Source organism: Pezoporus wallicus, unplaced genomic scaffold (assembly GCF_028554395.1).
Source record: "Pezoporus wallicus isolate ANWC-B61680 ecotype Strahan unplaced genomic scaffold, APGP_CSIRO_Pwel_v1 contig_8488, whole genome shotgun sequence".
Taxonomy (NCBI): Eukaryota; Metazoa; Chordata; class Aves; order Psittaciformes; family Psittacidae; genus Pezoporus; species Pezoporus wallicus.
This window is the reverse complement of record NW_026641095.1, coordinates 111420-126008: the sequence shown is the minus strand read 5'-3', so window position 1 is coordinate 126008 and position 14589 is coordinate 111420. Positions and strand designations below refer to the sequence as shown.

At 50.2% G+C, this 14589-nt stretch overlaps 1 protein-coding gene across 2 annotated transcripts in view; it reads left to right on the top strand.

Annotated features, from left to right (window-relative positions):
• Positions 1 to 14589, top strand: part of KANSL1 (KAT8 regulatory NSL complex subunit 1) — an 83611-nt gene that overhangs the window by 5222 nt on the left and 63800 nt on the right. For both annotated transcript variants that reach the window (XM_057421979.1, XM_057421978.1), the window contains exon 2: positions 10654 to 12037. In XM_057421979.1, the coding sequence (XP_057277962.1) occupies positions 10737 to 12037 (1301 nt within the window). In that variant the 5' untranslated portion in view covers positions 10654 to 10736. The remainder of the gene's footprint in view (positions 1 to 10653; positions 12038 to 14589) is intronic.

Genomic DNA, 14589 nt, shown 5'->3' with positions numbered 1-14589 from the left:
CTGTCCTGATGTCCTCCTCGGCACTGTTTCATCATTGATTTAAAGCCCAGTTCTAGGTCCTTAGACTCATTTTGGTTTCAAGGTACTGCATGAAACTGCTGAGATGGTGTAACTGCTGTGCTGTGATGGGGAATGGCCATCCAGGAGGGGAGGAGTGTGACTGTGAGGTACAGCAGGAAGTGTCGGCAGCCCAGCATTGGGGTCTCTGCTGTCTTTAGTTGGGTATTTTCCTTAATCACTTACAGATGAGCTTTGTTTTGCGCATTCGTGGGTCAGCAGAACCATGGGATGTTGTGGGGTAGTCTTGGCAGTGAATGTAGGTGGCCTTAGAAAAAATGATGCTGAAATGTATTGCCCATGGATTCCCTGAACCCAGACCCCAGCTGTGGTGACTGTTCCGTGTGTGATTTCTTAAGCAGTATGTTGGATTTTAAAGAGCAGTGGTAGTGTACGGATTCTCTATCTCCAAATGCTTTGTGAAGAAGGGGAGTGTTGCTTTCCCTCTCGTGTGGTGGTGGGATTTGATGCAAAAGGAGGAAAGAAATCTGTGTGCTGTATAATGCAGGTCAGGATTGCCTGTGCTGGCTACAGAGCCAGCATTCATAGCTCTTACCTAACTCTGCAGTCGAGATACAGTGCAACTCTTTTCGCTGTAAACCCCAATCCCTAGGGCAGGCTCTCCTCGCTGTATAACAGCGTGCACTGCTGGTGCTTCTCCCCTTTGCAGGCATAGGACGGGCTAAAGCACTTGATTACTGGCGTAACTGCGTTCCTGCTGTAGGGGCAGCACAGCTCTAGCGAGGGGATGGAGTGCGCTGCCGGGCAGAGATAGCGAATGAGACCGGGCACGCAGACCCGCCCGGGGCGGGGGCGGGGGCTGGGAGAGCGGCTCTGCCTGGCAGCGATACGGAGCTGCCCCGCGGCGCTGAGCGCTGCCCGCTTCGGCTCCAGCGGCACCGGGGGCCAGAGCTCTGTGTGCCCCGCCGTGCACGTGGCGAAACTGAAGGTCAAAGCGGTGGAACTGGTTCGTGCAGCCCCAGAGTCGTTCTCCTGCTCCGCTGCCCCTCTGCGTGTGCTGTGCGTGGAGTGCGGGGGAGGAGGTATCCCTGTGGTGGTGGGAGAAGGTCCCGAGGTCTCCAGCCTTGGCATCGCGGGCTGCAGATCTGGTGGTGCGGAGCTGCTGGCCGTGAGAAGGAGAGCGAGGGCAGGAGGCCACCAAGCCTGGGGTGGTTCCCCAAGGCGTGCAGCGGTTCGGGGGGCCCAGGGTTTAGGGGTTCGAGTGGAATTCGTAGGCAGATTTGGGGAAATGAAGAGGAAATGCGAGATGGGGCAGTAAAGAGCCCCCGGGGCTGCAGGTGCAGGAGCGGGTGGTGGTGTTTTGGGGGGAGATCGCTTAAAACGGTCCAAAGCGTTCCTGCGAGGATGGGACAAAGCAGACGTTGTTGTTTCGGGGTGAACGGCCCGGCCCCGCCCCCCCCCCCCCGCTCCGGGAAGGGGAAAACGGGGGGGAAGGGGCGAAGGGCTCCCCCGTGCCGTAACCTGCAATGGGGGATGGGGGGGGGGGGGCACGGGCGAAGTTTTCAAAGTAAACAGAAAAACCCCAGAAATCCATGTAAATTGCATAACACCTCCCCATTGCAAAACGCGCCGCCGGCGGGGGGGCGGGGGGAGCAGCCCTGGCGGGCCCCGGGCCGTCCGGTAGCGGTCCCGGTAATCCCGGTGGGCTCCCGGCGCTGTCAGCGGTGGCTGCGGGCCGCGGCTGTGTCACGGAGCGCTCGGCGCATACAATAGCGTGTTTTTCGGGGGGGGGGGGTTCTCGTCGCTGAGCCATTTCCCTGTATTTACGTCCCGGCTGCGTATTTTTGGGGGGTTATTTATGGTTTTTCCGCCCCATCGATCCCAAATTATTCTCCTCTAAACACGCCGGGCGAGCTCGGTTATCCTGAAATGCTTCCCGTGATCCATACGTGTGTTTACTTCCATCATGGGATTAGCGTCTTCCAGTGCTCGATGCCAGAGAAATTTGGGTAGAAACACGGGGGGAGGGGGGTCACATCAAGGGGGAAATACAGCGGTGAGATTCCTTGGGAAGCAGCTTTATTTCCTAGGGAAAAAGCAGCCCCTCGGTGTGATCTCTCCGCTGATCGAACCCGTGTCCAGGTGGATCAGAACGCAGGCACGATACAGATGATCTCGCCTGTTATGTAAAATGCACTTGAATGACAAACTGTAGTTTTCCATGGAGCCGGTCAGGATATGGGAGGAACTGCAGGGGTGGCTTGGTTGGGGTTTTTTTGTCCTTTCTTTATTTGTTTTGACTGACCGTGGTGTTTTGAGCTGGTTTGGGCCATGCCCACCGTCCCGGTTACATCATGGCAGGGGTTGTGTACAGGGTACTTTGTGCCTCTAAAAATAAGGTGAGGTGAGAGCCCGTTTCTGGGAGGTGGGAGCAGGGTACTTGAGCTGTGGCAAGGTCCCGCTGCCAACGGGGTAGAAAACACTTCGGGTGGGGGGCAGCTATAAGGTGTCTCTGCGTGTGACTAAACCTCTGCCGCAGTTATGGATGCAGGGAGCTGTTTGGATATGAGCTTTTTCCCTTTAAACCCTTCTTTTTCCTCTTCAAACCCGTATTTGTCCTTTTTATAGCCTTTGTTTTCATGGAGGAACCTCTGCTGCTCTTCCCCCTGCTTTAGCGTAGTCGTCTTGGATTCTCCTGCTGGCACTGGAGCAGTGCGGGTAGTGACGCCGCTCAATCTGATATTACTCCTTTAATTGAGAAATCGGCAGCCTTTGAGATCAGGGAAGGGGGGAATGAAGCAGTCACCTCAAGGGCTGTAAAGGCAAAGCTGGGGAATCCCACAGCCCTGGGATGGGACAGGGAGTTGGCTTTTCCTTCCCGAGGTGTCCGCTCTCGGCCACCATCGGAGCCGAGCTATGGGCGGCATGGTTTTTGGCGCGGGAGGGATGGGTCTGGTAGGGTTGGATCTATTTGTAGCTGCACTGCCAAGGTAGCACAGCTGTGTAGGGCTTAATGGATTGATACGCTGCAGGAGCTCTTAATTGTGAAACTTGGTTGTGATACTGTTCTAGCTGATGGGTAATGATTTAGCAATGAGGATGACTTGTGTTCCCCCCTCGGAGGTGATAAAGCAGCAGATGACCAGGCAGATGTGGCTGTGTTTCTCTTATCCCTCCTCCCCTCCCGCCTCCTTTTCCTTTTATTATTAGTTTGTTAATGCTGCATTTGAAGCTCATTTGCTCTCTGAGATCATCCGGTAAGCAGAGAACTGGTGACATTCTGACATCACGTGAGTGAGGGGTGAAAACTGAGCAGTTCTTTGACCAAAGTCACTTCCTTTTGCCCTGTTTATAACTGTGTTTTTGTGAACGCAACTGCCATTATCTAATGAGCCCTCGGAACAAAGCCTGTCTCGGGAGTTTCAGCACTCCACCCTTTCTGTGCTCAGGCAGCGAGTGGTGCGTGTCCTTAGGAACCTCCAAACACTTTTCCAGGGATGATAAGACTTCATGTATAGTGGAGTCAAGATAAGGCCTGAGGACTTTGTAGGCCCTACCAAGGCAGGGAAAGGTTAAAGCTTGGGAGGGGAGGGAGGAGAAGGGGAAGCAGCACCTATTCTGATTTGTGAGCCTTCCCCAGGCCCCCTCTCCATATGCTTTTCCTTTCCTGGAGCTGTTCTTTGAGAGCAGGTCCGTGGTGCCTCTGCCCATTCCCAGTGCACAACAAACACCCCATTTTGCTTATTTAGTCTGGGCTTTTTCCTGGCCTGTGTGGGGAATGGGTGGACCGCTTCTGCCTGCATGGGGATTTAATTGAGCAGAAAGAAGTGTCCTGGGTGCATCACACACTGATCAGCCCAAGTGAGTTCTGCCCTCGTGCCTCCCTCCAGAGCGTCCCTCAGTCTGTTATGCAGTGTTTCAGCACTCAGGATGAGGTGATCCGAGAAGCACCGTTTCCGTTCCTGCGTTTTATAAATACCGTGTCCCTGCTCCTGACTTCCAGGAATACAACGTCTGCCCGGCCTGAAGCACAGCAAAGGCTGCAGCGTGCCGCTCGCCTTGAGAACCCGTGTGCGCCGGAGTTGAGCTGCGTCCTCAAGGATGCAGGTTTAGCGTTTAAACTGAAATAAAGGCTTTCTGTTCTGTCTCAGCTGGGCAAGGAGTTGTCACACTGGGATCAACAAGAGTCCCGGTGATGCAGAACTTGAATAAACATAATTCCATTAAGCCCTGCGCGTGTCCTGAGCTCAGAGCCCAGTTTCTGGAAGAGGAGAGTTTGGAGAAGGTCCTGTTGGAGTTTCAAAGCAAGGTACAGAATAAGGACCTATTTCCCCCGGCCAAAGTGTTGCTGGGTTTAGAGCGTGAGACAAACAGCAGATGAGGTATGCTTGGAGCTGGGAAGCCTTAATTCCTTAGGACGGAGCTTTGACAGCTCGGTATCTGAGTGTTGTGATGGAACTGTGCTGTTGAGCTCATAGAACAAGGAGAAGGGATGACAAAATCTCATCTGAAGAGAGGAACTGGGGGTAGCTGTCAGCCTGGACAGGCCACAGCTTCATCCGTTCCTTAGTTCATCTCTTGCTGCAAACTTACTCTTGCAGATTTGTTGAAAGGACCAAAAGCATGATTGAAATAAACCCTTTTGTATCAGGAGCTGCTCTGGGCCTCAGTGACAGGAACAGAAGATGGACCTTAAGGATTTCTCAGTTTGGCTCCACCAAACGTCAGTCTTTATAACTTCCTGTTGAGGGCTGCAGCAGCAGGATGTGAAGGGAAGGGTTACTGTGAAGTTGCCTTGCCACCAAGTGGGGAGCACCAAACCCAGTCCAGGCTGTTAATTACAGCCTGTAAAAGGGTCCTGTGATGTGTGATTGAACATCACCTTCTACTAAATGAGCATCCCTGTTCTGGAGTTTGCATTGTCTTGGTTTTAGTTGCTGCCACAACAGCCTTTGTGGGTTCTCCCTCCTCTGGGACCCAAGGAGCAGTGAAAGCTGAGATCTGTGCTTAGTTGAGCCCCTGTGTGCTGAGGACTGTGCTGTGAACTCCATTCAAAACAAGGTATTTAAACTCAGCTGGAGACAACCCCACCAGGTTGGGCGGTGGCTGGAGACACTTTATTCTGCTCCTCTCTTACTTCCTCTTGCGGATGTGGCTGGTGAGCACAAGGACAGTCAATGCCTTGGTTTAAGCTAGACGGTATTGAGGTGGTGCCATTTATTGGGGCTGGGTGAAAAGCTTTGGTACCAATCCTTGCTGGTAAGCAAAGGTTGCTGTGACCTCACGGAGTGAAGGAAAACGTGTCTGTAAAATGGAAAGGCAATTCTGGTGTTTGCTCCCTGAGTCCCCAGTTCAGGTTTTCATATTTCCTGGGCACCTTGCCCAGATCATGCAAAAGAAAAACAAAATCTCTCTGATACTGGACAGGGGAGACCCAGATTGCACAATAAAGCTCTTTTTTTTTCATTCCCCTGTCTCTGACATGCTGCTGCTCTCTGCAAATGTCCCATTATTGTTTTTTTTTTAACCACGTTTCTGTTTGTGTCTGTAAACAGAAATGTTGTTCTGCAGAGTAACTGCACAGCAATGGGTGTTTTTATCTCATTGCCCAGGTGAAGGCATTCTTGCTTCTAATTATTCAACTCTCCAGACTTTTGATGAGGGAGATGATGGTTCATCTTGCTTTGTGGCTTTTGTTTTCCTTTCTGACATGATACTGATAAAACCTTCTCTGTCTCAGATCATGCACTTGATTTGGTTCATTTATAGCCAGTGAGAATTCAGAGGCAGAAGAGAAATCTCTTCTTGAAGAAGGAGGCCTCATGATGCTTCTTGGAATTGACCATGTCACCCAGCGAGTGGAAACAGCAGCTTTTAGTTGAATCTTGAGGGCTTCTGGTTGGCAACAGAGGTTGTAAAAGCAGAGCTCTGATTTGTTCCAGTGCATAAGTACCATTCCCTGGGAAGTGTTTAATAGTAAAATCCTTACTTTTCTCAGAGAGATGAGGTTTGAGTCTGCAGGATTAATACATGTAGAAGGTACCTGTGCATCTGTCGTGAAAACTTGTGGTTCTTAGGTATGTTCTTAACCTTTTTTCATTAATATTAAAAATACACATTTTTGATTTGGAAAACATTTTGAGGGCTCAGGGTGTTAGCTCATGTGTGGAGTACCTGCGTTTTGAGTGGTGCTGGCTGCTGAGATTAGAAGCAGAGATTTCAGTTGCAAAATGAGGTGTGTAGGGATTCTATTCTAGCAAGTTTGGGTTTTTTTCTTGTATGTTTTGGGGTTAATTTTTCATCTGAAAGCTATTTGTAACCACACAAACTCGAGAGCTGGCTGCACTCTGTTCGTGGTGGGGAAGGAGAGGGGAAGTGGGAATTGGTAGTGTTCAGTTCCTTCAGGGTGGCTTTGCCTTTGCTTCTGCTGCAACAGCACCTTTGTGTAGACGTCCTCCCCAAAACCTGTGTGTTGGTGGGGCAGGAGGTAAAGGAGTTTGTAGGTGGTCCTGTAGTCCTCGCCTCTAACACAGAGGACATTTGTCCTTTCCGTGTGTGTTGAAGTCCTCGTGATCACCCGTAGCCTCTTGGGTCTTCATTCCTTGTGCAAGATGTAGGAAAAGGGGAATGTGCTCAGGTGGGTTTAGGCGAGTGCCTCGTGGGAAGAGAGCTGGGGAAGGAAGGAGGCCTCACAGCAGCTGTAAAGAGCAGTCCCAGTGTGGTTTGGCACGTGATGAAACCAGGCAGTAGGTGCAGGAGTTTGGGTGTAGTGTAAGGGGTTTAAGCTGTAATTCAGGGAATATAAAGGTGCCAGGTAGGTAGATGTGTCGCCAGGTGGTGTGGGGAGGGATGGAAGGCAGAGGTAATGTAGCTGTTGGGTGCAGGGCTCAGTGGCCTGAGAAGGGTGGCCATGGAGGACTCGTATCTACAGGTATGGAGAAGCATTCAGGAGAGAAACAAGTGAGTATTTAGATGGGTGGGCAGAGAAGAGGGTCTCCTCTGTTGATCTTCTGTGTGCAGGATCCAGAACACCCCTGATCTTCTCATGAACCTCACTGGACGCGCAGATACCCAGCTTCTCCCCAAGAAACTCTTTATCAACAGATTGCAGAGAGCAAAACCTTCCTGTGTTCATTTTGGGCTCATTTTGTGAGGTGTTGCACAAACTCACATGCTTGGAAACCCGGTTCTGCTTTCAGTGGCTTGTTGCAAAATTGGGTTTGAAGAACAGACCGTCTTGAATAAGTCAGCACACTGAAGGATTGTTTTCAGGGGTGTTGTGACCCGATAGCTGCTCCGGGGTATAGTGTGACTGGGCGCCTTCCTCCTGCCTCTGCTCACATCCCATCATTGCCTCGACCTTGTTCCCACTCTTCCCTCTGCTCTGTGTTTAAAAAGCAGTGGGAGGCTGGATGTTGGTGTAGTTGACGTGGAGCTGTGGGTGAAGCCACTGAGTAGGCTGGTGGCTTCCCTCCCTTGAGTGGCCTCACATGCACTCCTTGGGAAGATGGGCGAGTTACGGTTACCCTGTTTTTACCTGCTCACTAGAGCCTTTCATCTCTCCTCTGTTAATTAATGCTAACTGCTCTGGCAGTGCTCTAGTTTTAAAGTGAAAATGAAGGAGGTCCTTGTGGATTTTGAGTATTATCTTGAAACATGTTGTAAAGGCCATGTTAGCCTTCCAGAAGCAGCTCCTTTTGGGTCTTCCCAAGTGAAGTCCAGTACAAGGTGTGCTGTGGCTGCTGGAGTAGCAGACAAGTGGTGGTGGAGGAGCTGCAGTAGTAATCCAGGTATTTTGACTCTTGGCTACCAGCAGGAGAAGCTGCTTGGTCATGTACATGGTAGTTTAAGTGCTGGGAGTTGTAGTTCCTTGGTGGAGAAGCACTGCAAAAAGGAACCCGATGTCAGTCGGATAGTTCTCCTGGGTGATACCAGTTTGGGTAGAGCTTGCCAGGATGGTTTGAGTCTCAAAATATTCAGCCCAATTCTTGGAATTCCCCTCAATTTTCAGAAGGCCCTGGGCCGTGTCGCTGGAATGACCTTCCCATTCTTTTCCGTGGCCTTGCCTTTTCATTATTCCTCCTTTCTCTGGTCACCTCAGAAATGCCTTAATCACCTTCTCCCTTTGAATCCCCTCTTAGGAAGAAATGACTGGTAAGTGTAGGCTGGCTTTAGTAACAATCCAAACTTCCAAACAGAGGGAGGGAACATGCTTACAAATGTCCCTTAGTGCTTCTTCCAGGAGTTCTTTGAAGAGTAGAGATCCAATTCTCTAACCCGAGAATTCAGTGCTGAGTAGCAACAGACAGTTTCTAAGGACTTAAAAACCCTAAAATACACCCAAGAACTTTTGGAGGTCATCCTTAAGGTACTCGAACAAAGCCTTGCTCTCAAGGGAGGCTTTCCAGGCTTCCAGAGTATTTTAGACGCTGTCCACCCAGCTAAAAGGGAAGCCAGGGAGCGTTGCAGTAGCTTAGGAGGTGGATGTTCTGTTTCAAGTGCGTTTGCTAACCCGGAGCAAAAGGCAGTGTGTGGAAGTTCTGCTTCTGTTTTCTGCTTCTGTTAATGCTGATGACATACAAACTAACTCTCAGATACTCCCCAGCCTAGGTAAGCTCCTACGTGGTGCAGCGCAGTGCAGATAGGTGCATGCGGAATCCCTGCATTCAGTGCCCAGTGTGGGTTTTTTGCTGTATGGCATTCCCTAAGCTGCTGTGCTTACTGTGCGGTGGCACTGGTGCTGAAGAGCCTCCTGAGTCCTCTCTGGGAGACACAGCAGCCTGTGTCTGCAGAACTGAGAGTGCCCGTTAGGAGCAGTCATTCAAGCACACGTGTCCCTAGTGAAGGGCTTGGTAGCAGGCTGGCGTGGGGGAAGTCCTTTATGCTGAGTCTTCCTCCCTCCTCTCCCAAGGGTGTCATAGCCACAAGTGGAAAGTTCCCTGCAAGTTCTTCTTTTTTTCCCTCCTCCCTGAACAGTCATGTTTGGTTTTTGTTTTGTGGACCCAAATGGTGACTCGAAGCCATTTTCAGTCAGTGACAGTCAATTTCTAGGCATGCAGCATCCTTTGTTCGAGGGGGGGACAAGGTACAGCTGGTTACAAAATACACTCAAGTTCTGTGAAGAGGGGGCTTCTGGGGTCTGGACCCACCTCTGTTATACCTCTTCTGGTACAATAGCTCCAACTGATAGTTTGGATTCAGTTCCTCTGGGAGTGTATCCTTTCTTCACTGTCTTCCTCCTCTGTGTCATGTAACTGAGTTTGGCAAGAGAGCTGGTTGGCAAGACCGGTTGTAGACCAATGTGCATGCTCTTTGGGAAGCAAAGAGAGCACCTAACCTTGAGCTTCTCCTTTGGCCTTCTGTTTGAGGGGGGGCCCTGATGTCTGTCTCTGGTCTCTGGTGTGGGGAAGCCCCTTGGTCTGACCCTGAATGATGCTGGAAAGAAAACTGGCTGTGAAATGTTGCTCATTTTGAGTGTATTCAAACCTTAGCTTGCCCTTGTTTTTGCTGTAAAGTGGTGTATTAATGTGGTCATTGGGGTGTGTTGACAGCTACAAGCAGCTTCTGCAAAGGTGTGTGAAACGAGAAGATTGGCGTATCAGGCGAGAGATCAGGGTAACTTTTTATTATTAGATTGCCATTGGAATAGCTTACGAAGATGCTGGGTAACTTCAGCAGCAAAAGGCAGAAAGTGACTGTTGCGGTGGTAGCACAGCCTGTGCTGTGGGCTGTGTGAACGCGCTTAAACAAAAAGTGCCTCTGTCTTTTCATGTCTTTTACCTACTTTCTTTACCACTAAATGACCAGACAAAGGTGGGTGGGAAGTGGATGCAGTGTAGATGAATGAAAGGTCATTGGTTGCTTCCCTTGTTTGATGGAGTTGAGTTAAGCCATGGCTTTGCCAGTACAGTCAGAGCGTAGAACTGCTCTGTCACGGTGTGTGTGGGGGTTAATCTTTATCCATGCTCTTGAAAGAGAAGTGGGAATTGCTAACGTTGGAAATCACCTGGCTTATTCCGAAATGTACTTCTGGGAAAGCAGGTTTCACATACACCAGGAGTAACTGCTCTCTTCAAGTTCAAGGTTTCCGGGGAAGCAGTGGGGTTTTTTAGCCACTGGGAGTTTAAGCATATGGAGATTTGTTCCTCTCAAGCCCTGTCTCTGTTGCATGATCTAGTTCTAATTTCTCATTTTTAACACACCTGAGCTGGCAGTAGAAGCAGTGAAAACTGCTTTATAGCCGTAGCTCAAGGATCTTAGAGATGAAGTTACTGAGCTGCTGGCATTGAGGAGCAGATGTAAACCAGGGCCAGACCTTTTGCGAAGGCCTGGGAGGCTGCTGCTGTGCTCGGTGGGTGGACTGGATGAGGGCAATAGCCAGAGGCAGGCACCAGCTCTGGGACATCCCGAGGACCAGCTCATGTGTTGCTCCTGTTTTCAGCTGCCTGGTGCCCGGGTGGTTCTGCTGAGCACAGGGTGGTCACAGAGGGAGGATGCTGTGCTGCACATGGAGCTTGCATGGCTTTACCGAGAGCATGTTGTCGATCCGTCTCGTTGCGGTTGTCGGTCTTGTTTGGTTTGTTTTCTATAAGTGCAGTGCCTAACCAAGGTTCTCTTTTCCCTTCCCCTGTGCAGGCTGCCCTCGGGAGAGGCAGTGGGAGGCAGTGGAGCTGGCCTCGGCACCGGGAGAGGCTGGACTTCCCGTCTCTCTGTGCTGAATGGCTGCGATGGCGCCCGCTCTCACTGACGCAGCAGCTGAAGCTCACCACATCCGATTCAAGCTGGCTCCCCCGTCCTCCACCTTGTCGCCTGGCAGTGTAGAGAGCAACGGCAACGCCAACAACATCCTCCTGGCTGCCAACGGCACCAAAAGGAAAGCCATTGCTCCGGAGGATCCCAGTCTAGATTTCCGAAACAACCCTACCAAGGAAGAGCTGGGCAAGCTGCAGCCGCTGGTGGCCTCTTATCTCTGCTCGGATGTAACATCTGTTCCTTCAAAAGAGCCTCTGAAGCTGCAAGGAGTCTTCAACAAGCAGACAGTCCTTAAATCTCACTCTCTCTTATCTCAGTCCTTCTTAAAAACAAGTGATCTGTTGGGGAGGCAACCAGTGTTGGAATTCACTTTGGAGAATCTAAAAACAATGAGTACTAATAGCCAGCCACCTCTCCCGCAAGCGCCTGTCAATGGCTTGGCCAAGAAATTGGCCAAAAGTACCAATTCAGACCATGAAAACTCTAGTTCTTTGAACGGTGGGAAGTGTGCTCCTCCTGCTGCCCTCCAGGGTGTTGACTATAACACAGGAGGTTCTGAATTGGGGGACTTGAAGGCCGGGTTGACCAATTGCACTCTTCCACATAGAAGCCTTGATGCAGAGCACACGACTCCGTTTAGCAATAATAGCACTGCAAACAAATCTTCCCTCAATTCCACGGAGCATCAGTGGGTGCTCGAGGGTGGCAGTGGAGAGACGAGGTTGCCTGGCCTTGCTGGTCACTCGGACTTTGGGAGCATTAAGTTGGAGGAGCAGAAGCCGTCTCTGTTGGCCGGTCACCACAGTGCTCTCGACTCGGAGATGAGGACGAGGGCACTGCTGCGGCGGCAGGCAGACATCGAGAGCCGTGCCCGCAGGCTGCAGAAGCGCTTGCAGGTCGTGCAGGCGAAGCAGGTCGAGAGGCACATCCAGCAGCAGTTGGGTGGCTTCTTGGAGAAAACTCTGAGCAAGCTCCCCGCTTTGGACCCCCTGAGGCATCGGAGCCAGCTGATGTTGACCAGGAAAGCAGAGGCAGCCTTGAGGAAGGCTGCGAGCGAGACAGTTACTTCTGAAGGCCTCAGCAGCTTCTTGAAGAGCGATTCGATATCGGAAGAACTGGAGCGATTCACGGCCAGTGGGATGGCCAACTTGAGATCCAGTGAGCAAGCGTTTGACTCGGATGTCACTGAGAGCAGCTCGGGAGGAGAGTCTGACGTTGAGGAAGAGGAACTGACCAAAGCAGACCCCGAACAACCCCACGTACCACTGTAAGTAGCAGTCGTGCCTTGCTTACCGCTGGTGGGGGGAGAGCGAGGTGAAAGATGGCACATGGAAGACCTGGGGTTTATAGGAATGCTTCTGTTTTGATGGGCTTAGCTCAAAGAAGTGATGGTTAAAACTAGAGTGGTGTGATTTGCAGCACCCTTCCTGGTTGGGTCAGCATGTGCAACGCTGAAGATGGAATTCTTCATGCATAGGTATTGGTGTTCTTGTGGAGCAGCAAGTCCTGGAAATCCTGGCTGTGGAGTGGCACAAGCGTGCTGCAGAAACCAAGTGAAAGTACTGCAGAAGGTTCTCTCAGTGGTGTGTTGGACCTGAAATGAAATGTTTGCCTTTTTACAGTGAGGATCTTTGTTGTAAACCTGTTACCTAAAGTAAGGCCAGGCTGAATCCTTGTAGCTGACCTATAGCCATGACTGGGGAACTACATTTTGTTGTTAAATGAAGTGCGTGAAAGGCTTTGGTCCAAGCGCCAGTGGAAGTGTGAAGTGTGTTCTCTTCTTGAATGTGGGGAATTATTGTTGGGGATTTTCTTCTTGTCTTGAGTTGCATTAAACGATGACAACAGCCTCATAATTATGTCATTAACTAGATGCTGTTTGCATAAGTATTAGGTATTAGTTTGTGTGTGGAGGAGGAAGATCCTTGTCAAGGCAAAAGGTCTTGAGACAGGTCAAGGAGGAAGGGAAACTGTTCTTCCAAACCAGGGTATTTTCCCTAGGGGTGTACATGACAGTGTTTTGCACAAATCTCTTAAAAGGCCATATTCTGTGTGTAGTCTGTGTCAAATCTTGCTTGCATCAGTAGATGAGCTCTTCCACCCTGATGGACCTATTGAATTTAAACCTCAGTCTGTGAAGTCTAGCTATGGTTGACAAAAAGCTGCCTGCAGTGGTCACAGGGGTCCTGTTTGGAACAGGGACAGCTTTCCAGTCACGTCTGGCAATATCACCAGGACTCTGGTGGTATCTGCACTGTTCTGGGTCTGTTTGGAGCTCTGGAGGAATAACTGGGTGCATTTTGATGCCTGTTGTCCAAAGGAATATTAAAGGCCGGTCGAGTGCTGTGCCACACAAATTATACTGAACTAGGTAGGTGGAAGTGAGCAGGGTGGGTATTTGGTAACTTCAGCATCCCCCAGACCCACACGTGTGTGGACGACTGCTGATAAACAGATGTTAGAGCTCCTGAATAGGAAATTCCAACTAAATGTTACATGGTGTTTTGGGATGTCAGCATAGGATGAATTTCTGTATGTGAGGTCTTAAACGTGGCACGAGCTCAGCTTTCTCCCAGTGCGAAGCTGGTAGCTGAGCACGTGATTCCTGCTGGCTGGACATAAAGGAGTTCTTGTGCTGTTGGAAAAGAGACTTTAGTAACTTTAGTCCCAGTTTACAATGTCCGCAAACTTACTGCTGGGATTAGTAGTAAAATTGCATTTCTAAGTATTGTAATAGTTATGAGAGGAGACATTTGATTCAGATTCTGTCCAAACTCATCTTACCTTTCCCATGTTGTGGGTTTCAGACACTCACGTGTTGTCTAGCAAAGTGAAATTTCTTTGCCACTCATCTTAATCCCAGGAGGAAGCGTGTTATTCAGAGACGTGATGCGTGAAATTCTTTGCTGCCTTTCCTGCCCTTTGTGTTAGTCATGCCTTTACATTCCCCAGCCTCTTCAACAGCCAAAGGTTTTAAAGCTCATAAAAACCACGATTCTTCTATTGTCTGGAAGGCCAGAAGCTGGTGTGTATCCACGCTGGCATCTAGGCCAGGCCCACCAAACCTTGTTTAAAGCTTATGCCTGTGGGTATTTAGTGATTACCCTTTCCAGCATTGACTGTCCTGCTGGCACGAGTGCTTTGACATTGGGTCTCATGAGCTCTGGCATTGCTGAAGTTGAGGCTGAACGTGCCTTTGTGCTTGTTAGTGCAACTCCTGAAGTCAGCCTGAAGAGCTGGGACAACGTTTGAGTGCATCTAAATATCAGTCTTTCCAAAGTTGTGCTAGGAGACGGGAAGGGGAAGAGCTGACTTTTCCACTGGGAAGCTGCCTTGGGCCAGCTTATTGTAGAGAACCATTGTTTGACATCGATACGAGCATGGAACAGGGAAGGCTTTTTGCAGGGTTGCTCAAGTGTGGCTGGGTTTTTGGATTCGTTTATTAGAAGGGAGACTTTTACCCTGATTGTTTTAGTTTTGGGAGCGAGATGGAATATCGCAGTGAGTGTAAAAGCTTCTGTGTCATCCCTCGGCCGCCATCCCTTAACTGGGTATTGCTCCTGGGTGCCCCTGCCTTGCCCCAGGGAACTGCTGGCTGCTTCTAGATCTTTAGCGAGGGTTCTACCACAAAAAGTGTGTCTTGTCACTTGTTTGCAGTAAGCAGCCACGTCACCGAGAGCCTCTGGGATTCAAGTAGAAACATGCAGAAGAAACAAAGATGTGTCTACATCATACACAGATAAGAGCTGACCTTTGAGTTTTTCTGGCATGGTGGCATTCTCCAATCAGTATCTGGTCAAGGACAGACTTTGAAGCATT